Below are 26,168 nucleotides of genomic sequence, written 5' to 3' on the forward strand. Positions count from 1 at the left end.
CAAAATCTGCCAAATCCAAAATCATCCACAGGATACACTTGAGGCCCATTATATACTTTTAAAGCACGTGACTTCTCCTAAAGAATAATGGGAACTGCAGTCCATTAAGGGTGCTGGGAATTGTAGCGCCGTGAGGGTAAATGACTGTTCCCAGGATTGTGGGGGACCCATGTACTTCAAATGTGATTGAAATGTATGGTTTGAATGTTACCTTAGTCTTTGTTGGGATGAATGTGTTGTTGATGCCACAGATGCACAGCAGTGCGGGGGGGGGGGGGAGCTAATGCATTTCTAGGCTGCATCAACAGACGTACAGACCAAGGCTGATTCTACACAGCTATTTAAAACTCTATGAAAAAACCTCATTCACAATGGAAATATTATTATTATTATTATTATTATTATTATTATTATTATTAAATTTTATTTATATTTATATTTATATCATGGACTTTGGATTTCAGCTCTACAGCATCATCTAGGGTCACATTGTTATAACGCATTTATAACATTATAAATCCACTAATGTAGCTGAGTCCCAAGTACTACTCTATTTTGCCTTGGTCAGAACCCCCCTGAAGTCCTGTGTCTACTTCTGTGCACCACAGTTTAAGAAGGATGTTGACAAACTGGGACATGTGCAGAGGAGGGCGACCAAGAGGATCAAGGGTCTGGAAACCAAGCCTTATGAGGAATGGTTGAGGGAGTTGGGTATGTTTCGCCTGGAGAAGAGGAGATGGAGCGGAGATATGAGAACCATCTTCAAAGATCTGAAGGGCTGCCACATGGACGATGAAGCAAGCTTGTTTTCTGCTGCTGCAGAGGATGCAATCCAAACAGATGGATTCAAATGACAAGCAAGGATATTCTGACCAAATATGAGGAAGAACTTTCTGAGGGTAGGAGCTGTTCAACAGTGAAATGGACTCCCTCAGAAGGTGGTGGACTCTCTTTCATTGGACGTTCTTAAACCGAGTTTGGAGGGCCATCTGTCAGAGTTTCTTTAACTGAGATTCCTGGGTTGTAGGGGATTGGACTAGATTGGACCCTCATACCTGCGGGACCGCCTCTCCTGGTATGTCCCATAGAGGACCTTATGGTCTTCAAACAAAAACATATTGGCGGTCCCGGGCCAGAGGGAGGTTAGGCTGGCCTCAACCAGAGCCAGGGCTTTTTCAGCTGTGGCCCCGATCTGGTGGATCGCTCTGTCACAAGAGACTAGGGCCCTGCGGGACCTGACATCTTTCTGCAGGGCCTGCAAGACAGAGCTGTTCCACCAGGCCTTTGGCCAAGGCACAGTCTGACCCCCCTCCTTGTTATGCAAATGAATTGATTTTAGAATGCTGTGTTACTTTTATTGTTGTTAGCCACTCTGAGCCCGGCTTCGGCTGGGGAGGGCAGGATATAGATAACATTTTATTATTTATTATTATTATGAACCTTGGGATCCCTCCCAACTCTACAATTCTATTATTCTTAGGGTGCTTTTCAGTGGAGTTCCTAGGGGAAAGCAAGAGTGCTGGCGCAAGAAATTATGCCTCCTGAGGTGCAGCCACTGCAACCAAGCCTCATCCCTTCTCTTTATGGTGGTGGTAGTCCAACCTTCATTCCACTTTCTTATTTTCTGGGCTTCTGCTGCAGTATCAGCAAAGTCCTCTGCCTCCTCCCTCCCTGTCTAGCTCTGGGAAGGGCCAAAGTCCTTTCTTAGAGCAAAGCATTCTGGGTGGGGTGGCCTGAGCCAATGGCATGATTTGCTTGGTGGTCATGATGTCTAAAATAATGGGTGGGTGTGTGTGTGGAGATGTTAAAGTTTCAGTAGCATTTAAACTTTGTTTCCTTATTGTAGGCATCCGTTTTAGCCAACACAGCAAACCATGATGGTGTGCCGCAGGCACCCAGTTTGTTTGGCTCCATTGTAGATTTCTGGCTCATCAGAGTTTAAGCATAATGTCTCGTCCATGATCCTCAATGATCAATTGTTCCTCCTGTAATGGGGGTGGGGGGACTTAAGGTGTGCTTTGCCCCCAAGCAGATTCCATTATTTCATCTCAGTCAGTTCATTTGGATAGGGACAGGGGAGGCCTGTTTATCTTCCATAATTGAGCATCTTCCTGGAGAGCCATTAGGTGTCATTACAAACAGCCCTCGTGCATCCTAGCTCTAATGAGGGAGCCTGATGTGAAATCAATCCTGCCTCGTAATGAACCTGGACCTCTGGCCTCTCCAGAACTATAGCCACCGATGTTTCGGGAGAGAATACAATTAGGTGCCCTCTCACGTTCTTTGCCAAGCCTGCCCCTCCAGGCTGGTGGCATCAGATGGAAGCTTGGCAAGGCTGCTTGCCCAAATGCATCTGTCCAACTATTGAGAAGAGAAGGTTGGATTTGAATGAGACCTTGCCTAGAGAGCCTTGAGGAAAACCAGGTTCCTCGGGTTTCCACAGGATTATATTTACAGTTCAAAATGGCAGAACTGACATGTTTCTATGTTTGTTCTGCAGTTCCAAAGATTCAATCCTTCAGAAGGGCAACACCCACTCTTTGGAACTCACTGCCCATTGATAGACAGCGGCCTTTGCTGTACTGTTTTTGGTTCCTGCTACAAACTCAGCAAGCTCCATGGTTCTCAGCAAAGTGGCATGGCTTCTGCCATTTTGCACTTGTTACACACCCAGAGAGACATACGTTGTGGCTTCACAGCCCATGTGCAGAGCCATCCAATATGGTGGGGTCCCTAATATCGAGCAGTTATGGGTGGGGACACTTTTAATCAAAAGCAGGATTGTTGTTTGTGTTTTGCTTGCCCATTTGACCCAGATTCTGGTTTGAGTATGCACCGCTTCCCATCCAAAAATAGAGACCTGAGTAATATGATGAATCTTAAGCTTGGCCACTGACTTAATAGCTACAAGATTTACCTGCCTCTGTTATTCACACTGAGAGGGAGAAACCATAGGTCTCCACTAGTACTGCCCCATTCGCAAATGGAGAAGCAGATCTACATATATCCACAATTTGGGGGTGGGAATTGGCTAGCTTGCTTACACTGAGGGCTTGTGCCATGTCTAGAAAGCATGGATCCAACCAGTTTTCTACTTGTCCCCTGCTCTCTAGGCAAGAGGTCCAAGTGGTTTTGCCTTAGCCCCACTGCTTTCCCCTGGAAAGCCCACTCTTTGACGCTAAATCATAGAAAGCATCAATTGGGAGAAAACCTAGTTGACATTTGCTCCAGTTCAGCACTAAGCAGTGAGTTTTCCAGGGGAAAGTGATGGGTCAGGTGGAACTGCAGATGTACCATGAGTGAGGCAAGGCATGTACAGCAGAAAAGAGGTTAGGATCTGCATTGGGGAACATCTATTGGGTCACCAATCTTTTTTTTTGCACCTGTGGACACATGGTGGTGTGGGAACCATGCACACATCACAACCATGCAGGCATGCACCCACAAATTGTACCCACACGCACTTACTCTCCCTCGCACCCCAACAATTAGGCATGGGGAAAGTCATATATTGTCTACAATTTAAGGAGTCTTTCCAGCCTAATTTCAGCAGGGGAGCAGGACCCTGCAGGTGCCCAGACAGGAACCTTTGCAGGCACATAAGAGTTCATGGACAGCACGTTGGCAACCCACCGTATAAACTTCTTTATTTGTTGTGAGTGAGAAGACAGTTCTGCAGTTGATCGTATTGGGAACTTTACTGTCTAATCGATTTGTACAACCTTTGTCTCAGCTGATACAAAGAAGGTTCTTCATCCTTTCCTCCCCTCCATCTCTTTTTTTCTTGAAATCTAACATGGCTCCTTCGTTTCAGTTGCTTGCCACCCTTTCTACCTGCAGGCAATGCTTAGCATTCCAAAGACATTCTCTTAAGGTCAATACAAATTAACAGGAAATTTAATTAAAGTTCCCAGTGCTTTTGCTTAAAGTGGTGTGTAATGGGTATCTTCTATCTGGCCTTCCCGCTACAGCACCCTGCTCACCCCCCACACCACCCCGGAAAAAGAACTTAACTCGAGCTCGAAGGGGGTTATCAATAATGAACAGAGGTAATTTCAGAGGGAGAATTAGAGACTTAATGAAAATGTGGGAAACGTGAAATTATCTTGCAAGTTGCCGGAAAGAGTGGATGGGGAAATGAAGCACTGCGGCATTTCAGCCGAGACTTGCCTTGAGAATGCTGTTCAGGCAGTGAAGAGCAGCTGCTTTTGTTGCTCTGATGTGCATGGCTGTCATACTTGGGCCACCTTCACTCCATACTTTTAAAGAATCCTGGGAGCTGTAGTTTGTTGAGTGTGCTGAGGGCTTTTAGGAGACCTTCCTGTTCCCCTCCCAGAACTCCAATCCCCAGAATTCCCTGGGAACAGAGACTGATCGTTCAGCCACTCTGGAAATCATGAGGGGAAGGGTTCTCCTAACAACCCTCAGCACACTTTACAAAATATAGTTCCTGGGATTTTTTGTGGGGGGATGCCATGACTATTTAAAAGGGTATGGTATTGCTTTAAATGGGGCCTAAATCTGCTAGGAGGCTGAACAGGGAACCTCAAACTTGAGTAGAACCCATAGGTATGTTCCCAATAGCACTTGCTTCAACAATTATTTCCTTCCTTCCGTGTGGCTTGTTCACCATAGGAGCCAACTCCTGGGAGCCAATGCCACTTCACCCCCCCCCCCATAAAATACTGAGCGGACTGGGCCCCCACAAAGTTGATGGGCATTGCTATTCAAGTGGTGTGCATGTGCTGCATCATGTGATCAATTATGCAGAGTGGGGCTTACCTGACAACCCCTCCCCCCAATATTTTATTCAAGTTGGCACCCTGTTGTCTACCATATGCAGGTTTAGTTTTTGGCACAGGCTCAGTGGTTCCAACTTCATAGCCTCATTTTGGAGGTGCTACAAGCCATTGCATTGCCACATACAGTTCTCTCGATTTGCACACCATTAGATGCATATGGACTCCCGGCAATGCCGCTTCCTGCAGTTTGTTTAACTGAATATGTAGGAGCATAAGAAGCTTCCTTCAGAGTGCATTCCATCAGCTTTGACTGGTGGTCCAGCTGTGCCCTTATCTGGACAGGGATAGTCTAACTTCTGTTGTCTATGATCTGGTAAACTCTAAATTAGATTACAGTCGTACCTTGGATCTTGAACTTAATAGATTTGGGGAGTCCATTTGGCTCCTGGACCCGTTCGAAAACCAAGGCGCAGCTTCTGATTGCCTGCAGGAGCTTCCTGCACTCAATCAGAAGCCGCGGAAACCATGTAGGAAGTTCAGCTTCTGAAAAATGTTCGCAAACTGGAACACCTACTTCTGGGTTTGCAGCACTCAAGAGCCAATTTGTTCGGCTACTAAGCCATTCGAGAACCAATGTACGACTGTACTGCAATGCGTTATATGTAGGGCTGCCTCTGAAGATGGTTCAGAAACTTCGGGTGGTACAGAATTATATTACAGTGCCAGGCGAAGACGTTCTTCTTCAACCAGGTCTTTGGCTTATTATATTCTACCGCCTTTTAAATGTGTTTGTGGAAGGGGATCGTTGCTTTGTTGTTTCTGTTTTAACTTTTTATTTGTGCTTTTATCTTGCATTTTTAACTGGTGAACCACCCTGAGATCTTTTGATGAGGGGCAGAATACAAATCTAACACCCTCATCTTCATCCAGCTCATGATTGTCTGCACTGATTGACAGTGGTTCTGTAGGATTTCAGGCAGAAATCTTTTCCCTGCCCTACCTGGAGATGTCAGGGGTTGAAACTGGGGGCTTGCGCATGCAAAATGGATGCTCTGCTACTGAGCTACATCCTGTCCCCTAAAGTCTGTTGATTTTAAGGTGTCCAGTGTGAATTTGGCTTATTCAGATGCTACTGCCCAGTTTACTGCACAGCACAGGAAGAGGCTGGCTGCACTGTATTGCTTCCGCTATTGCTGAAGATAACATGGAACAGAGACCTGTGAGATATAACTGAGTGCTGCTGGGCCGGGGGAGAAAGAGATTTGCAGAGAGGTGTTTCAAGCTCTTCTGACCACCCATGTTCATTCACTATTCTGGTAGTTCCTGGTTTTTATAAACAGAAGTTGGTCTCCAGTGGGCGACTTCTGTTGCTGAAGGAATTTAGTCTTCCAGCCAAGGTGTTACATTATATATGCAAAGTAGTTCTTTTCCTTGTGTGGGGAATTCTTAAAATCAGTTTTTAATCGGCCCACAGCATCAAAAAAGAGCGAGCGAGCGAGCTGCTTTTCCACAGCTACATTGGAAGAGGCAATTCCGAAAGCAAGGAGGGTTTCCCAGCTTGTTAGTGCATCTTGCGAGTTTCCCTCCTGAGTTTATTTGAAGCAAGAAATGTTATGGCGTATAAAATAAATCTGAAGTGGCGTGTTTTATTATTGAAAGAAAAAGGGAAAGAAGTCTGGGCAGAATATTACATTCCTCCACTTTTTGAGCTGAATGAATGCGCTCGTGTGTTTTCGAGATAGGCTGGAAGGATTTACTGGCCTGGTTTAATGCAGTCCTTTCCAGTATCTCAAATGACATCACAGCCTGGGGATTTTTCCCCCTGCCCCCACTTGATAATGAACATTTTATTGCACGTTAAGCAGAATGATTGATTTAGTTCCTAAGCTTGTGTTTGCTGAGTGATATTTTTTTAACATTCGGAAGGAACACATGGAAAGAATCATTTTCCTATACTACTAAAAAAAAATTCAATGAGAAACTCAGAAAAACATTTGGAAAGGACATAAATTATTCCATAAATCGGCACACAGTAGCTGTGTGTAATATTATATCTAAAACTCTCTGCTTGGTCGGTAGAGTAGGGCAAAACTGTGGAGTTGAGGGGACTGTGGTTGTTCCCGTAGGCTAGGGGTGGGCAGCCTTTTCCAGCCCAATGTCTCATGGCCAACTTTTGGGGGGCCACATGCTGGGGGTGAGCAGGGCCAGAGGCAAAAGTGGGCAGGGCAACAGACGCGACTCACTTTTGTACATTGTACATTCTGTCCATGCCAAAGTCAGAGGTTTCGAACACAGATATCTCTCCACCTGGGCACGCATGAAAGGTTGTTGTTTAGTTAATTCAATTTACACCCTGCCCTTCCTCACAAATGAGCCCAGGGCAGTCAACGACAAGCAATAAAACAGTAAAAACAGATTTAAAGCATCTTAAAAACAATTCCAATACAGCTGCAGAGTGGGCAAGATCTCTGTTTAAAAGTCTTCTTGAAAGAGGAAGGTCTTCGGCAGGCAGAGGAAAGACATAAGAGAAGGTGGCTGTCTAAGATTTAACAGGAGGGGATTCCAAAGGGTAGCAGCCACAGTTCTTACATTGTGCAGAACAGACCTCCTAATAACACGGTATTTGCAGGACGTGCCTATGCGATAATTTTCGCATTTTACATCTTTCACATGACGTAAAGGTCACTTCTGAAAATCTAGAGGAAGTTTAGCCCTCATTTACATCTTAATTGCTTCCAGGAAGAAGAAGAAAACTCTTTGCAACCCTGTTAGTTTGGAAAGTCAGAAGAGTTTTGCTCTGTAATTTTCCCACCGTTTTCGTGGATCATGTTATTTGGAGGAAAAATGGGGTAATATTTCAGCGAATAGGGTTTCCCCCCGGGGGAATCCTGGAGGAACAGAAGGGTGGCAACATGTCCAGTCAGGGCCGATGTTGTGTCAAACCACAGATGTGAATGAAATTTAGTATGGCATGGCAGTATATCAAGCCAAAAGCTACACATTTCTATAATGCAACAGGTAAAGCCATGCAAAAGGAATGTTAGAAACCAGGACAGAACCACATTCACATCATGCATTTAAAACACCATGACACCACTTTAAATAGCCATGGATTCTTCCCACCCCCAAATAATTAATTCTCCTCACAGAGCTATGATTTCTAGAGTTGCTTAATGATCAGTCCTTCGTCACAGGGAATTATGGAAATTGTAGCTCTTTGTGGGGTAAAGGGAGGCAAGTAAAAGAGTGAAATGAGCACCCATAATGCTGAGAGTTGCTAGGAGACCCCCATTGCCCTTCCAGAACTACAGTTCCCAAAGTGGTTTAACAATCAAAACCTCTTTCCAGAGAACTCTGGGAACTGCAACTCTGGGAAGGGGAATGAGGGTCTCCTAGCAACTCTCAGCACCTTAACAAACTTCAGATCCCAGGATTCTCTGGAGGAACCAATGAGTGTTTAAAGTGGTTTAAATGTATGGTGTGGATGTAACCTCTGTATCACCATCTATGCCCCTCCACCTGCTTTCCTAACTCTCTATATTAGCTCTACAACTAATGTCAAACATGGCAAGACAAAATTGTTATTCAAGGCAACCAGATAATCCATTTAAAGGCAAAGAATAAACTCTCTAAACCAGGAAAGAAGGAAACATTACTGACCCTACATACCAAAGGGATAAGGTGGGAAAGAAGCATAAACCCTAATAAACCTTTGCTGGGCAATGTTGAGCCTGTTGCTTAGTACAGCTGCCTGGGCAGCCGCCTCCGTTCTCTGTGTGGGCAAGAGGCAAGATCAAAGGAGTTCAGAAGCAAAATTATTTTTTTCTGGCTGACTCATTCACTGGATGGCTCCTGAATTTCTCACTACCCGTGATTTCCTTGCTGGTTCCGAAACTGTTACTCACAGCACAAAACCCTCACTCACCTCTAGCTTTTTGAAAGCTGTGCTGCCTATTCACATCTGCAGTTCAACTTGTTCTTGAATAAGGCTGAACTTTAAAGCCCATTCGAAGCACATTTCCCCCCCTCAAAGATTTCTGAGCACTGTAGTTTGTTAAGAGTAACTCTGTAAAGGATAAACTACAGTGCCCAGAATTCTTTGAGGAGGGATTTGCTTTCAGTGGGGTTTATGGGTATAGCGTGTACCAACCTATAAGGGCTCACCCAAATTTCCACTTGCCCTGCCCCTTTCCCCTAGAGAAACCCACTGTTTACAACTAAATCAGAGCAAACATCCATCAGGTTTCCTCCGAAACGACGTTTGCTGTGATTCAGTACTAAAGAGCACGTTTTCTGGGGGAGGACAGAGGGGCAAAGACAAAACTTCTTGGACCTGTGGTTAGAAAGCAGAAGTGTGGATGAGCCCTAAGATGACCTACAAGTATCAAAAAGCATTTTTAAATGAAAGAGACGACGACGACGATGATGATGAAAGAGATGAGGAGGAGGAGAATTTGTATACCGTCCTATAGTTGCAGGTCTCAGGGTGGCTCACAAGATAAAGTCACGATATAAAAACACAAAATACATAATAGAAATAAAAACAAGAACAACCCTGTAATTGCCCCCTCCTCAAAGCATTTTAATGTCAATCAGCCAAAGGCCTGGTTAAAGAGGAACATTTTCACCTGGCGCCTAAAGGTGTATATTGAAGGCACCAGCCAAACCTACCTGGGGAGAGCATTTCATAAACAGAAAGCCGCTACAGAAAAGGCCTGTTCTTGTATTGGCACCCTCCAGACCTCTCATGGATGATATTTAATATTATTAAAGAGAAGAGAGCAGTCACAGCAAAGGTCACTCCCACACCATGTATTTAAAGCAATATAATTCCACTTTAAAAAGCCATGGCTTCCCCCAAAGACTTCTAGGAAGTATAGTTTGTTAATAGTGCTGAGAGTTCTTAGGAAACCCCTAACCCCCTTACCAAGCTACAGTTTTCAGAGTGGTTTATCATAGAATCGTAGAGTTGGAAGGGTCCCTGAGGATCATCTAGTCCAGTGATGGCCAAACTTGGCCCTCCAGCTGTTTTGGGACTACAATTCCCATCATCCCTGAATTGGTCCTGTTAGCTAGGGATGATGGGAGTTGTAGTCCCAAAACAGCTGGAGGGCCAAGTTTGGCCATCACTGATCTTGTCCAACCCCCTGAAATGCAGGAAGCTCAACTATCACAGGGAACTCTGGGTGAAAACTTCCTTCATCTCCATCCAGCGCAAGCTGTAGGATGCCAGGGAGTAGGTGGGAGTCATAGTCCAAAATCCCTGGAGAGCTGCAGGTTGACTGTTCTAGGTCAGCCTTTGTGCTAATCGTGTAAGGCAGTTCTTAACTCCTTCTGCTAACGGGGAAATATTTAAGCATTGCAAAGCGGATGTTCCAGAGAACAGGCTGAGAAAGGCCATCGGTGCTTGGCTGGGCTGCAACGAGATGTTGCCGCCCCCATTCGGATTTATGGCGTGCATCTCCCATTGCTTTGTACATCAAAGAAGTCTGCATATTGTACAGGCCGACATAATGAGACAGATTGGCTCCAGATCAAACTGCTGTGTGTGTGTGTTTTTTTACAAGTCATTATGATTATCCCATATTGCTTCTCAGGAAGAAGAAAAAGTAGTGATTAGCAGAGGCCTCCTGGGCAGCTGTTTAGCTCCGTTTCCTCTTCCTTGGCTTTGACCCAACAAAGCAACAGCTCCCCTGGCACAGGGGGAGGGGGATTCTGTGGGGCCAAGAGGTGCCAAAGACCACCTATGAGGTAAGGTGGGGTGGGGCCGTGGCAGAAGACAAACAATGCTTGCATTCAGTGTTGGGCTCCCGATTTCACAAAGGCAGTTGGTAGGCTGAAGCAAGAGTCAGAGGAGAGCAAGGAGGATCCTACAAAGGGATGAAAAATGTATCACCTAGAGTTGCCAATGAATTATCTATCTATCTATTGCATTTCTATCCCACCTTTTCCTCTAGGGTGCTCGAGGTGGTTTACATAGTTCTCTCCATGCTCATTTAATCCCCACAACAACCCGAGTGAGGATTTGAACCCAGGTCTCCTGTATCCTAGTCTGACACTCTGACCATTATGCCAAAGTGGAAGGTGCTATATGACCCATTTTTTCATGACTTCAAGATTGGACTACTGTAACACGCTCCATGTGGGGCTGCCCTGAAGGTTGGCTCAGAAGGTGCAGCTGGTGCAGAATGGGGTATCTAAGTTGCTCAGTGGGACCTTCTATCACACCAGCAACTGTGTCATTTATTATGATGCCCATATTGAAGACCATTTTGTGAAGGGTTTAGGCAATCTGGACATTTCTGAATGATATGAAAATTCTGGAGCACATGCGCACCACTCTAAAACTTGATAATAAAGTGAGATTTGGATATGATATCCCTATTTTGAAAATGCGTATGTGTTCTGTTTGGTTTTAAAAAAACCAGCTGTTGGTCATGTTCATGAATTTACATACTAACTTTTCTATTTGTGTACTTTTTTTTTAACTTTTTTAAATAAATAAGCAAATAAATCCCTGGCTACTGGTCCATTTCCGGGAATAATTCAAAGTGCTGGTTGTGATCTATAAGGCCCTATATTTCAGGTTACCTGAAATATCCTATCTCCCTCTATGAACCTGCCTGGGTGCTGAGACCCTCGAGTGAGCGCCATCTCTCAGTTCCCATCAACATCAGAAGCACAGTTGGTGGTGACACGAGAGAGAGCCTTTTCTGTGGCTGCGCCCAGAGTGTGGGATTCCCTCCCAGGAGGGGTTAGACTGGCTCCCCCTCTTATCCTTCCAGCAGCAAGCTAAGACCTTCCTGTTCTGAAAGGCTTTGCGTGGGGAAGATGCAGATGACGCTGGCCACTGTGTTTTAATTGTTGCTTCCAAATGTATTTTGCTGTATTTTAGTTATTGTTTTTAACTAGTTTGCTTTTATTACTTTCTGTTTTATAATGTGTTTTTAAATGTTGGAAGCCACCTGGAATCCCAACTTGGGAGAAAGGCATAATCATCATCATCATCATCCAGGAATCAGTGACTTGGAGCTGGCACTGGGCCCATCTTAGTCAGCATTGTACCAGCCCTCATCACACTTATATTCTAGAGCCCCTATTTATTCAAGGGCTCTATCCTCCATCCTTCAATCCCTTGGGGTCTCAAACTGAAGGCAGCTAAGAATAAGGTGTCAAGGAACAAACTAGGTCTTAGCAGAAGGCGTAGAGGAGAGAATTAATAAAGGAATTAGAGCTCGGCCTGGCTTTATGTGGGGTGTTTTTGTTTCTTTGCTCTCAGCTCTGTGCCACTGGCAGCCTCAAGACCAGCCCTTGCTGGCCCCTTAACAGCCAGCATTGATTAAGCACTTAACACGGAGTGATTTACCCATCCATCATTAAGACAGGTGCTCTATAGTTGTGAAAATGCCTGGCTGGAGAAAAGAGCCCTTAACAGTTACACTTACAACTTGCATTTCGCTAAATGAAGAACAAAAGCCATTGAACGCTCAGTAAATATTTATTGGCGTAACAATAAAGTGATGATTGGAGAGTCTTTTGGGTGAAGGAGAAACGGGCTTGGCTGAGCTCAGATGCAATCCAGCCGAGAGGAAGCACAAGAGGAAGCTGAAGAGGGCCTCTAACATTTAAAGGAGTCATATTTGTCTGTGTAGCATAATACTATAAGAACAGCTCTGCTGGATCAGGCCAGTGGCCCATCTAGTCCAGCATCCTGTTCTTACAGTGGCCAACCAGATACTCGTGAGAAAGTGGCACGTAGGACCTGAGCACAAGAGCACAGCAGTTTCCAGCAACTGGTATTCAGAAACAACCACTGTTTCCAACAGTGGAGGAAGAGCATAGTCATTGTGGCTGGTAGCCATTGATAGCCCTCTCCATGAATTTGCCCAATCCTCTTTGAAAGCAATCTAAGCTGGTGACCATCACAGCCTCCTGAGGGAGCGAGTTCCATAGTTTAACTCTGCAATGTGTGAAGGACTTTCTTTGATCAGTCCTGAATCTGTCTTGAAGATGCTCAAATGAAACTGGAACAAGCTTTGATTTTAACCAAGGATCAATAAGCCCCCTTGATGGCCTTCCCTTTCTTTTGTACATTATTCTTTCCAAAAAGCACTGGTGTCCTTGAGATGTTCACTCTTGATCTGGGCTTCTGGTGGAATAGCTCATGTTATTATACCACTGTGTTATGATCACTAACAAAATCCATGTCCATGTAGATCACAGTGGTAACACAGTCAAACTAGGGCCAGTCGCTATCATTAGGCAGAGTCAGGCGGTTTCCTCAGGTGGCAGATGCATAGGGGTGGCAGTCATGGGACCCAGGACAGAGTTGTGTGTATCTCCTCCTACTCTCCCCTACACTAGCCTGTCAGAAGACCCTGTCTAGACTGCTGGCCCATTCAGCTTCAGTACATGGAATGGAGGGGCATCTTCTACCAACTTTAGCTGGTGCACCAGCTGCTACCATTCCTGGACCTGTTTCGCTGAACACAGCGGCTCATTCATGTCCTGGCTCCCAGTTGCTGTAGAACAAAGACCTGAAGAAGGATTCTTTCCAAAGGCTTTAATGCTTAGATCACTGCAGTGCAGATGCAAATTGCTGGCTTAAGGCACTCCAGGCAATGCACACGGTTAATCCCAAATTCAGCTGCAACAAAGGCAGGTGCTCCAACTGCCAAAGTTTTAGACGTTGATCCGACACTGCTACACCCCTTGGCATCCTATATATAGGAATGAGCCAGGCTGATTTTCGGGCAGTAAGCATTTCTGAAATCTCTCGCTACGCCTAGTAGGCTCTCTTCTCTTTTGGTTCCTCCTAGACCTAGGTGATGGAGAATGTGTCTCTGCCTCCTGAGAGGTGGCTGGGATGGGTGAACCTTTTCCCTTGAGGTAGGCAGAGCTACTCCCAGCAACAAGATGGGCAGTGCAATGAGCACCATAGGAATGTCAGATGGAGAGGGGTGGGGATGGAGAGGGAGGCAGGACATGTGGCTCTCATTCTGGGAACAGATGAGACAAGAGAGCTGGTTGAGGGAAGCCTCACCCCCAGTCCTTGCTTAGCCACCCAGGTTCTCGGCCAATCTGCAATCTGCATCATCCTGACTCAGACAGCCCATGACAATTCGTTCATTACGTCAAGACTCAATTACTGTAACACGCTTTATGTGGGGCTGTCTAATTATGATGATTGCATCTCATGATTTCGGTTTCTCCTTATTCAAATCTTTACGTTCAGTTTCCTACTTTTTCACATCAATTTTTGTCTCTGTGTGTGTTTTTTTTCTCATGAAATTTTGTCAGCAGCTTCAGTGCAGATTTCCTGCGTGAGTGTTTTTCCAAAGCATGGAAGCGAGCACAATCTTTTGCTGTGAATGTCTGCAAGTGGCTGGTGCTGGCAGAGTCACAAGACTCCTTTGGAAAAGCTAGCAACACCGAACTGAATAATATTGTTATATCTTATTATGTGGCTGCTTCCAACACTGCAGCTCTGCTCCTGCAACAGACCCCCTCCTCTCCCTCTGCCTCTCCTGTCCCCTCCAGCCCCACCCACAGGCACCCTCAAAATCAGAGAATATTTAGGGATTCGCAGGGGAAAGAGAAGAAGTTGTGCGAGTGGAACTCTGTGTAGCCCTGGATACAAATAAATAAATAAATAGCAGTATTACAGGAAAGGAGAAGCGTATTGTCTGAATGTGAATATCCTCCAGAAGTTTTTTTTTCTCAAACAGGAAAGCTTTTCTGACACATTTCACATAAGTACATGCTAAACTTATTCCTTCTCACACACCCCTCCCTCCCCCAGATCTTTCCTAATTTCTGACATCTGATTGTCATTAAAATAATTGGCATGCAACTGAACTGTTTGGTATTCCTTTTCCAGTGGGGGAAGGGGAACTTGGCTCCACTCCCGAAAGTCTCGTTGAAATGGGTTCATGGCCATCCCCACCGCTCAGAAATGTCCTGTGACCAAAGCCCGGATCTGAAAGAACGCAGAGCATTAATGTTTGACATGTGGAAGCCCTGGGCGTGGGATGTGGTGGGGGACGGTGAGGAAGAGAGCAGGAGCATGGCTGATTTTTATTTTTATTTTAAGGCTCTGACCATGTATGGAAAAGAGTATAATCTGCGAATATTAGTTGCAAGGGGAAGATTCCCCTTAAATATGGCTCTAGGGTTTTGGGCTGGTTAGGAATTGTGAAAGTTTGATGAAATATTTTAATACACTAAATCCTGCCTGCCATTTGTCCACCATCTCCAGCTATTGGCAGAACTGCTGTGATGTCATGGTGTGTTCATGGATGTTCTGCTCACTTCCTGCATTGACAAAATTCGGACAAGTCATTCAGATCCTTTCAGGGAAATAGTCTTATTTTTCCATATATATATATATCACAGAGTCTTCAGATGGGAGAAAGCTTTGCACTGCTGATATATAGCAAGGGGGGACATTAAAAAATTTAATTAATCAAGGTGGCATCCACAGTTCTCCTCCTCCCCATGTTATCCTCATAACAACCCTTTGAGGTAGGTTAGGTTGAGAGTGAGTGACTGGCCCACGGTCACCTGGAGAGCTTCATGGCTAAGTGGGGATTTGAACCACAACAGCACTCTAACCACAACATCAGATCTCTAATCTGAATCTGAAGGGAAGAGGGTCCAGAAGCTGAAAGGTAGGGAATGATGGGAATGAACAGTAGGTTGATAATGGCAAGATAGAAGTAGATGCATTGAGGTCAAAGAGGAACAATGGGATAGGAAGAGCCCTAGAAAAAAAAAATACCGCTGAGCTGAGGTACATGGGAAAGAACACAAGCAGCTGCTTCATACTGAGTCAGACCCTTGGTCCAAGTAGCTCAGTATTGTCTACACTGCAGCAGCTCTCCAGGATTTCAGACAGGGGGCATTCAATACCTGGAGGTGCCATTGGGTATTGAACCTGTGACCTTCTGCATGCAAGCTCCTGCTTTGCCACTGAGTTACAACCCTCCAACTTTGCACCAGCCACCACACTTTGCTCCCTGTTGCTCGTCCCATGTTTGCTGCACTCCAGTCAGGGAGGCGCCAACATCTTGGGAAGGCTTTTAAGTGGGTCTCGTTTTCCTGAGGATGAGGCTGGCAGATAAGTCATGAAGTGACAGGAGAACAAGCTGGTGTTTGGAGGCGCCGTGGAATGGAAGAACAATGGTCCCTTTTTTAAAACCTGCACCGTGCCAGAAACCTCAGCCAGTTAGCAAGAGCTGTCAGTGTTTGCTGACTGCCCGGTCTTGGAAGGGCAATTTGATTTGGTAGCTTGAGGACACGGCATTGTATCGCCTTGTGACCTGGCTCTTCAAACCGTGCCCAATTTGGAGTGCCCGCTCCCCTCTGCGTCTATGAAGTGTTATCTTTGCAGCTCCCAAGAGTATTACTCACTTCAAGGCTGCGGCTGAAACCCAGAGAGCTTGTTTTCAAGTTTATCAAGAATGCCCAACAGGTCATCGCAGCTTTCAAGCATGAATGCAGGTCTTGTTTTTTTGTTTGTAAAAGAGCCCCAGGTGGCAAGCCACACACAAACACAAGGGAGGGTTCTGTCCTTACAGCACCAAAAGGAATATACACACAACAAAGACCCCAAGTCCTCTTTGTTGTTATGCTGCAACAGACTCACAACAGCTGGGGAAAGTTAATTGTTCCATAGCACTAATGCATGCTCTGGTAACTCCTGATTAGGCTACTGCAATGGAGTATCTGGTGTGAGATGGGGAAGAAAAACCGAATTCTGTTCACATTTAATTCCATTTTTTTTCTGAAACAATACGAAAAATGACCACAGTTCCCCTGCGAAATCTGCCCATCTCTGAATTTTGCAATTCAGTTCTCCCATGCATATATCAGCAGGAAAGGAACATTAAAGTAAATATACTGGAGACAGTAACATACAAAAATGCATTATATTAGGGGGAATTCAAAATAAAATAACAGAAAAATTTCCTGCTGACTATATATATACATGTATCCACAAATCGATGTGGAAATCTGTAGAACTTGAACAGATGATTCAACAAATAAGAAAACTGAGTGGATAGATTCTCTCATATTCATATATGTGCATTTTAAAAAAAAATATCTGGCTTTAAAATAGTGTTATTATTTGTTTTTCAGTATATATATTGTTCTGAAAATTTTAAAAAGTAAATTAACAGCTCCTTGTTGCAGTCTTGGTGCAATGCCAGTATATTGGTAAAGCCACAGTCCCCTCATAATACAACAGTCACTGCAGTGTGAAAGGAATGTTAGAAAACAGGATGGAAGCACTTGCATTATAATCAGGAAAACCAAAGCAGTATGGAACTCACAGGTGGAGAATATTTATATTTTTATATGTCTTTATTATTGGTAAAGAAAATCTTTACATGAGTAAATACTTGATTAGCCCGTTGGATCTGTGCTATATCTTTGTACTTTTGTCCTTCCAGGCTGCAGTGCTTTATATTTTTAATTTTTGGTTTTCTTAGGCTTGCATTTTTTGTGTCTGTGGACAAATCAATGATACACATAATTTTTTTAAAAAGAAAAAGTAAAAAGAAAACCAATGCGATCTTATTTGTATCTGATTGCACCCATAGAGAGTTGGTGGGGGTCTGAAGGATGTAGAATTATCGAGGCAGGATCCTTACCAGTGCCCTTTTATTTCCCCAGAAACTTGATGCCCCGCACCTTGGAGGGACAGATCACCATGGAGAAGACACCGAGCTACTTTGTGACCAAGGAAGCCCCCCGGCGCATTTACAACATGTCCAGGGACACCAAGCTGATTGTAGTGGTGCGCAACCCGGTGACACGGGCCATTTCAGACTACACACAGACCCTTTCCAAGAACCCCACCATCCCTAGCTTCCAAGCCTTGGCCTTCAAGAACATCAGCACGGGCCTCATCGACACCACCTGGAGTGCTGTGCGGATCGGCATTTATGCCAAACACCTGGACAGCTGGCTGCGGTATTTCCCCCTGTCCAAGTTCCTCTTTGTCAGTGGGGAGAGGCTGGTGAGCGACCCAGCCGGGGAGATGGCCCGCGTCCAAGACTTTCTGGGGATCAAGCGGGTGGTGACAGACAAGCACTTCTACTTCAACGAGACTAAGGGCTTCCCTTGCTTGAAGAAGCCCGAAGGGAGCAGCCGACCCCGGTGCCTAGGGAAATCCAAAGGGAGGCCGCACCCCAAAATCGACCCGCAGGTCATCCGCCGCCTGCAGGAGTTCTACAGACCCTTTAACATGAAATTCTACCAGATGACAGGGCAGGACTTTGGCTGGGACTGATGGAGAGACCCCTTCACGTGACAGGGGGAAAGTTGAACTTGGTAGAGGGTGGAATAGCCCTATTCCCAGCAGCCTGTTGAATACTGCAGGCCCCTCCGACACACAGTTGTAGGGCAAGGGACGTCTGAAATGGGTCTCGGGTCAGGGGGGGACGTCTCCTTTTCTTTATAATTTATATCACCTCTTGCCAGTAAGGAAGAAATGTACGCTTACCGAGTAGAGAGAAAGTATTTAAGTTTTGTTTTTGTTTCGTTTTTTAAACACCATCAGCAACAGAAGAGATCAAGTCCAGGAAACCCAGATCTGACGAAATATTCTGCTGAATAAACCTGGCTAATATAGACAAGGCATGGAAGTTTTTGAAGGAGTGTGAGTGAGTGACAATGCGAGCAAGGGAGGAAGAACGCAGAACACAGCCTTGACTAATGGCACAGCCCACTATGTTCTTCTCCACACATCCTTTGGGATGAATCCAACTTTAGTCCTGCTCAAGGTCAGCCTTTTGATATTGATGGACATAACTAATGTTGAGCCACTGATTTCAATTGATGTGCTCTGGGCAGAACTAAGGCCACATTCACACCACTAGGATCCCATAAACAGGCATAGCTCCCACTCCAAAAGAATTCTGGGAACTGTAATTTGTTAAAGGAGCTGAGAGTGATTAGGAGAACCCTGTTTCCCCCAGAACTAGTTTAAGAATCAGTCCCTCTCCCTGAGGAACACTGGGAATTGTAATTCTCTGAGTGGAATAAGAGTCTCCTAACGGCTCTCCCAGTTCATCCACCTGGGAGCTGATCAATGTTCTCCAAGTGGCATGTGAGAAGAGCCTCCTTCTGTGCAAATAATGTTCTAAGATGTGGAGCAAGCAGGCCAGCATGTTCTGGCCCATTTGACCACTGCAACAAGTGGATATCATAAGATGAACAACTACAGACAAAGTTGCCCCACACATGCACAGAATCTGCATCTGTGATCAAAGAACACTGAGCAAGGAAGTGGTAGGTTCATAAAAGGATCAGTGGTGGACTCTGAAGTCACTTCCACACCATATATTTTAAGCATTGTTATACCTCTTTGAACAGTCATAGAATTGTGAGAACTGCAGGTTGTCAAGGGTATTGAAAGTTGTTCAGGGACCCCTATTCCTCTCACAGAGCTACAATTTCCAGAGGGGTTCAACAATCAGTCCTTCTTCCCTAGGAACTCTTGGAATTGAAGCCCTGTAAAGGGAATAGGGGGTCTCCTAACAACTTTTAAGCATTGTGGGTGTTCATTTCACTCTTGCCTTGCAGGGTGGGGAGGTCTGCATCCTAGGATAACATCCCCATGCAAACCTTTTAGAGAAGAGGCCTGTTGTTCTCTTTTTGCCACAGATCTGGCAAATGCTAATCCATTTTTTTATGGCCCCTCAAAACATTTCTGTGAGAAATATGAACTAATAAAAGGGAAAATACAAAAGCTCTGAATAGACTCCAAATGTTTAAGATCTCTTTTCTTCTTAAGTGTCAGGCACTGTCCTGCATGTGCTGTGCAAACTCACGGATCAAGATGGATGCTTCTACGAACAGGATCGAAAGGCAATACCCGAGACAAATAATTCCCTGGAGCGAAATCTAGAGAGGGTTATATGAGCCTTAAGTGCCTGTAACAGGAGACTTAACAAGTCTTTGTTTTCTCAAACTATTTAGCCCTCCAGCAATTTAGTACAGGTGTTGCTTAAGGACTCTTCAGCCTTCTTTGAGGACTACACACAGTCACAAGCCCTCTTCAGACAGCTAGTTAATCTGTTGACTGAAAAAGCAAAGAGCCATACTGACATGAATCAAATGTATGTCCGATTGGAGCCTCTACAACATGCCTAGTTTTCTGCTCAGGGGGGGGGGGGGGGCTTGCAAGTTTTATGCATACCCTCCAACATTTCTCCAATGAAACTAGGGTTGTCTTATTCAATAATAATAATAATAATAATAATAATAATAATAAGTGTTCCTCCAACCACTTTGGGCGGCTTCCAACATATATAAAAACTTAATGAAACATTATAAAAACTTGTATATACAGGGCTGCCTTCAGATGTCTTCCAAAGGTTGTATAGTTACTTATCTCTTTTTTTTAAAAAAAAAAGATATTTATTGAAAAAGGAAAAAAAATTTAAAGTTACAAAAAAAACCAAAGTAGAAAAAGAGAAAAACAAACCACTTCCAACCATACATATACAAATTCAAAATAAGGAAGAAAAAAACAAAAATACACCACAAACATTTAAAAACATTTAAAAACAAATCCATTATTCTCAACTCCTCAACTGTCATTACCCTCTTTCCTTGACCTCCTCCTCCTCCCCTTCCTTGTATCCTGTTTGTTAATTGTCACAGCAAATCCTTTCCATATTTCATAATATTCTGTCGTTACATTACCTTAAACTATTTTAATCTTATCTTACTATAAAAAAAACCTTGAGACTTAAAACTTAAATCTTATTTTTACCAACTTCTCATAACCATAATATTCTTGCATAATTCTTTAAACATTTTTACTAAAGCCAAGTAATTTCATTCCAACATTTTTCTAACATTCATCAATTTTATAAAACAGTCCTAGTAGTGAAAAAAAGAAATAAAAACAAATCCAATCTTCATCCAGCGTCCCTTCCTCCTGGTCCCGGGTTTTGTCAGTCCTTATTATCCCATCAATCTGGCGCATTAACTTGGTAATCTTATATCCGAGGCCCTTAAGTCCCTTCCATGTCCCTTCCACAGCTCTTCTTCATATTTATAGCTGTATTTTCCTTTGTCTCCTGCTCCTTTCACTCGTGGGAACTCCAACTTAGCAGTATTTTTGACCCTTCTCGACAGATCAGCCCCTTTTCCATAATCAACACTAAATTCCATGTGGTATTTAAAAACATGTTTCAGAATCCCTCCAAAATTAAGAGCCCCCACAATCCCAAACATCTCACGGCCCATTGCCAGACTTGAAAAGTCCAATTTCATAGGAGGGTCTATCCAACCCTCCATTTCCAAACCAAACCAAACTTTTTCTTTCCAAATCTGGCTTTTTCTAAGTTCATTTGTCAAATCTGAAAGCTCATATTCCTGTAGGGCCTGTTCTATCAAGACACACTCCTGATTTAATTCCTGGGTGGGCTCCACATATTTTCCCACTGCCTGTTCAAAATTTCCCACTGCCTGTTCAAAATTTCTAATCGAATCAGCCATCAAATTCGTCTTCTCATGTAACTGTTCCAGTAGGGCATTTGTTTTATAGAAAGCACACAACAGAGCTTCTGAATACATTGTCCTGAAGGTCAGATGTCTATTCCCACGATTGTAATCTGTAACAGATGCCAGCTCCCAGGAGTTGGTTACAGTTTCACAGTCTCCCTCTAGGGGGGAAACTTCTGTTTAATCTTTCTTTTAAAGACAAGTCTAGCAACAGAGTTTCCTTTTTTCAGATATTTTGTCAATATTTGTTCCTTTAAGGTGCGACAGGAAACAATGGAATCACTATGTTCCTCTTCTTTTAGCTATCTGTCAAAAGCGCTTATTTCTGGTCGATGAGCTTCAAACGTCAGTCCTGACACCCCGCTCCAGGATCAGGACGGTGGAAAGTTACTTTACTTTAAACTCACTTCTGCAGGTTTAAACAGTCCAGAAAAGATCCCCCTTCTTCTCCTGCTGCCGAAGGGGGGTTCAACAATTTTAAATGATGAAAGCCAATCCTTTAGAGGCGATTTTCTGAGCTCTAGTTTACGTTGTCTTTGCTTTATTCTGTCTACAAAGAAACGGAAGGCTGACTTCCTGTTTAGACCTTCCCGTTTCAGTACCAAATTGAAGTAAATTTTTAAGTCCAATTCCTTTCTGCTCGCAAGTCCTTATTTAAAGTCCAATTGTTCAAAGTTTAAGTACTCACGGGTACTTATTTTAGAAGCCAATTTGTCCCAGGAAAAAGGCAGCGCTCTCCGGCAACAGCTGTGCGGCTTCGCTCCACGGATATAGCAGTTGACTCACAGCACCGCGCCACTTCCCCCTCTTTGCTTCGGAGCCCGTTAGTGGGTACCTTTGCGGGTTGGGGGGGCGCTAAGGGTGCCCGCTGAGTCCCATGGTCACAGGCTTCATCCGCCTGTGATTTTTAAAAGGGTCCCCGCTTCGCCGTAGTGGAGAAGACCCATTTCGTGCGGAGCTAGTCCCTCCAATTCAGAGGGAGTCCGCCATTGCCGATGGCGCCACCCCGGAAGTTATAGTTACTTATCTCCTTGGCTTGGGGATCGCATAACTCCATATCCTCCAACATTTCCCCGATGAAAATAGGAGAACGTTCCTGGAATAGCAGAATGTTCCGGGATCAAATCAGAAATTGGGATGGTTTCTGTAAATCTGGGACTGTCCTTGGAAAATAGGGACACTTGGAAGGTCTACTTTGTGTGCATGAACACCAAAAATAATACAGTGACATCAACAGGCAGGGAACTCCAAAGTGTAGGCACCGCCACGCTAAAGTACTGATTTCTTCAAAGTGGTCAAGCGGGCACATGCAGGGTAGAGCAAATCTGGAGTGATATGGGGCAGCCACAAAGGCCACCATAGGAAAAGGCCCCTTTGCCACAATGAGCCCCCCTGCCTCGATGGAAGCGCTGTGCCAGGTGCCCTGCCAGGGGTTGGATGTCAAAGCCGAGGGGACTCCGTTGTCACTTTTTGCCAACGCCCCCCCCCCCCATGATGGACTGCCCCCTGCTTGTTTAGGTTTTGTTTCCAGCCATGACATTCGACCAAATTATTCTCCGGCAAGGGCTTTAAAGATTCCCAAGAGCCCGTGAATGCCGGGAAGTTCCGATAGTGATCCTATTTCTCAGCTGAGTGCCTGCATTCAGGCCGAGGTCCATTGATATGCAAAGCGCCCAAAGGGTCCCAGCTCTGAAAGATGGTTTGTGTCTCTGCCTTGTGAAAAAGGGGAGTTTGGGGCTCGAGGGTCTTTTTTCCTTCCCCCTCCCCAGCTCGACAAAGGGAAAGGCCTGAATCTCCAAAGCCACACAATGCCTTATAGAGTGGAGCTTTTCAAGCATCTGACGTGACCCCAAAACGCATTGAAAGCGAGCATTTGCCTTGCAGACTCATTAAGAGCTCTCAATGGGCTCTTGGCAGAGGCCAGGGCTGAGGCTGGCCGCCCGGATTAAGACTTTTGAAGTGTTACACGAACCCCCTGCTTAAACTAATTGCTGCCCCACCGCTCAGGGGGTCAAGTATTTGCATTCATGGCATTGAACAGGCACCACTTGTGGGGTTGACCAGGTGAAACCGCTACTTCATTAGACGGGGACAATAAAAACAACCCCTCGTGGGGGGGAGGAAGAGGGGAAAGGTAGCTGAAAGGGGAAATGGTCAGATCTTTCCAGAGGATCCCCGCTGCATTCAGAAAAAGCCCTCTTGTTACTGCTGCGAGCTCGCTGGAGTTAAGAGTTGCAAAATGGAGCAAGCCATTTTTAAGTGGGGGACGGGACGGGCGCTTTTGTGGAAGATCTGTCAAGCTATTTGGTACATCGCCCGCTGGGCCTGTTTCAAAGGCAATGTGTTTTTAATGGTTTGCCATCTATCCAGATCATTGTGTGACTGTTAGCCTGGGTTCTAATCTCCAAACAGCCAGGAGCGAGGACTGTGTTCTGCAGGAAGGCAATGTGGTACAGAACCCAGCCTCCTAAGAAGTGCAGTTGTCAAGGATGTGGAGTGTGTGTGCGTCATTTTTGTTTGTTTAAAAACAAGTTCCTAGTCCCTATGGATGCAAGGCTGCAGGGCAACTCCTGCTGAATCTCAGGTGCCAGAGTGTGACTGGTTAGATAAGATTCCCCAAGGTCAGAGGGAGGGGCTTCAGTGTGCTCCTCCCCATGACTGACAGAAGCAGCATAAATTATGCAAAACAGTAGAAACGAGACCATTATACGACATAAGAATAATTGTGCAATTGGCTTGATTTGCATAATGCACCACCCAGTTCAGCTCTTGATCTTACAGACTTTGGGTTGCTTGAAGGCAGAAGCGGCTGTGGAGAGCTGGCATACTGGAAGCAGTACAAGGCTTTCTGGAGCTTGAATTCCCACAAGCCCAACCAGACATTGCGTCTCAGCCTAGCGTACCTCATCGCAACGTATGTCACAGGACTGCTGAGAGAATGAAAGTGGGGATCTTGCCCTGCATTCCGTACTAATGGTAGAATTAAAACAGCATTCTTCAACCTGGGGTCCTCCAGATATTATTGGACTACAATTCCCATAATCCCTGACCACCGGCCATGCTACCTGGGACTGATGGGAGTTGCAGTCCAACAACATTTTAAGGGCACTAGGTTCCCTAGCCCTAGTATAGATTGCATACAGAGCCCAGAGAGAAAAGAAACTGATATTACTGAACTGGGTAAACTGTACAAAACCAGTCAGCGGTTTTCCTTTCTTTGCAAGCCTTTTTCATAGCAGGGAGACATGCAACTACACTTGCAGGGAGGGGAACTCCCTCAGAACTACCCAGCCAATCAGAGAATAAGCTACCTCAGCAAGAATCATGCAATTCTGACTGGTTGCTAGGCAACACCTCTAGCACCCTGTTGACTATCAACAAAATTAACCCTTAGGTACTAACTGAATGATTATTCCTGTTGTACTTCCAGCATATATGGTTTCTTATTCCTTGGGCCTCATTGTCTATTCCAGTCCTTGACAAGATAGTGAACAGTTTATTCCAGCCCAAGATGTCAAAGGCTTTTTCTAGATCAGTTAACCCTAGTTGTGATTCCCTCTTAATTTCTAGATCTCTCTTGGTCCCTATTTGGATTACAAGCATGGCTTCCGTGGATCCTCCTTGCTTCTTAAATCCAAATTGTATCTCAGTTGTTCATCCCAACCTTTCTCTGCATAATCTTTTGCTGGTATTTTGGAAGCACAGGTTAATAACTCTGAGGCTCTTTGCATTTGCCTCCTGCCTGTAAGAACAGTTATAGTGGCCCAGATTGACTGGCATGTTTTGCTACTCCTGTCCATTTCTCTGATTAATTTAAACAGATGTTCCTTGAAACCATCTCCTGCAACTTTCATGAGTTCAACTAGGAAATTATTTGTTGTTGCTGTTGTTGTTATTCCTTCTCATGCTCCTTTTAGTCTAAGGCCACTTCCAGGCTCATTATTTTGTGAGGATGATTCGGGAGAAAGTTTTTCTCCTGTCTATAACTTCCTCTGAATGCTATTTCCATATTTCTGCAGTCTTTTAATCTTCTGTCAACAAGATCCATTGCTCACTTCCGACAGTTGCATTCCTCTCACCACTTAACATTTGTTTACAATCTGATAAACCTTAAGAACAAGGGAGTTACCTTATAATAATGTAAGGAGAACCTGCTGGAACAGACCAATGGCCACTCTTTCCTCACATTGGCTGACCAGATGCCTGTGGGAAACCCACAAGTAGAACCTGAGCAGAAGAGCCCTCTGCCCTCCTATGGCTCCCAGCAGCTGGTAGTCAGAAGCATTTCTGCCTCCAGCTGTGGAGGTAGAGCACATAGCCATCATAGCTAGTAGCCATTGATAGTCTCCTCCTCCTCCTCCAAGAATTTGTCTAATTGTATTTTAAAGACATATAGATTGATTGCCTTCACTGCCTCCTGTGGGAGTGAGTTCCAGAGTTTAACTCAGTGCTGTGTGAAGAAGTACTTTCTTTTACAGTGGTGCCTCGCAAGACGAAATTAATCCATTCCGCGAGTCTCTTCGTCTTGCGGTTTTTTCGTCTTGCGAAGCACGGCTATTAGCGGCTTAGCGGCTATTAGCGGCTTAGCGGCTATTAACGGCTTAGCGGCTTAGCAGCTATTAACGGCTTAGCGGCTTTAAGAAAAAGGAAACAAACTCGCAAGAACTCGCAAGACGTTTCGTCTTGCTAAGCAAGCCCATAGGGAAATTCGTCTTGCGGAACAACTCAAAAAACGGAAAACCCTTTCGTCTAGCGAGTTTTTTGTCTTGCGAGGCATTCATCTTGCGGGGCACCACTGTATCTTTCCAGAAGTGATAGTTCAGCTGGCAGCGCATGAGACTCTTAATCTCTGGATTGTGGCTCCGAGCCTCATGTTAGGCAAAAGATTTCTGAACTGCAGGG

At 44.8% G+C, this 26,168-nt stretch overlaps 1 protein-coding gene across 1 annotated transcript in view; it reads left to right on the plus strand.

Annotated features, from left to right (window-relative positions):
* LOC308463277 (heparan sulfate glucosamine 3-O-sulfotransferase 6-like) overlaps window positions 1-19,512 on the plus strand; it is a 72,751-nt gene extending 53,239 nt beyond the window's left edge. Inside the window, exon 2 of the mRNA XM_080981526.1 lies at window positions 17,421-19,512. Within this exon, the coding sequence (XP_080837652.1) occupies window positions 17,421-18,039 (619 nt within the window). The 3' untranslated portion in view covers window positions 18,040-19,512. The remainder of the gene's footprint in view (window positions 1-17,420) is intronic.
* Window positions 19,513-26,168: the final 6,656 nt, after the last annotated feature.

The sequence above is a fragment of the Podarcis pityusensis genome (genome assembly GCF_964106645.2).
Source record: "Podarcis pityusensis genome assembly, chromosome: 14".
Classification (NCBI taxonomy): domain Eukaryota; kingdom Metazoa; phylum Chordata; class Lepidosauria; order Squamata; family Lacertidae; genus Podarcis; species Podarcis pityusensis.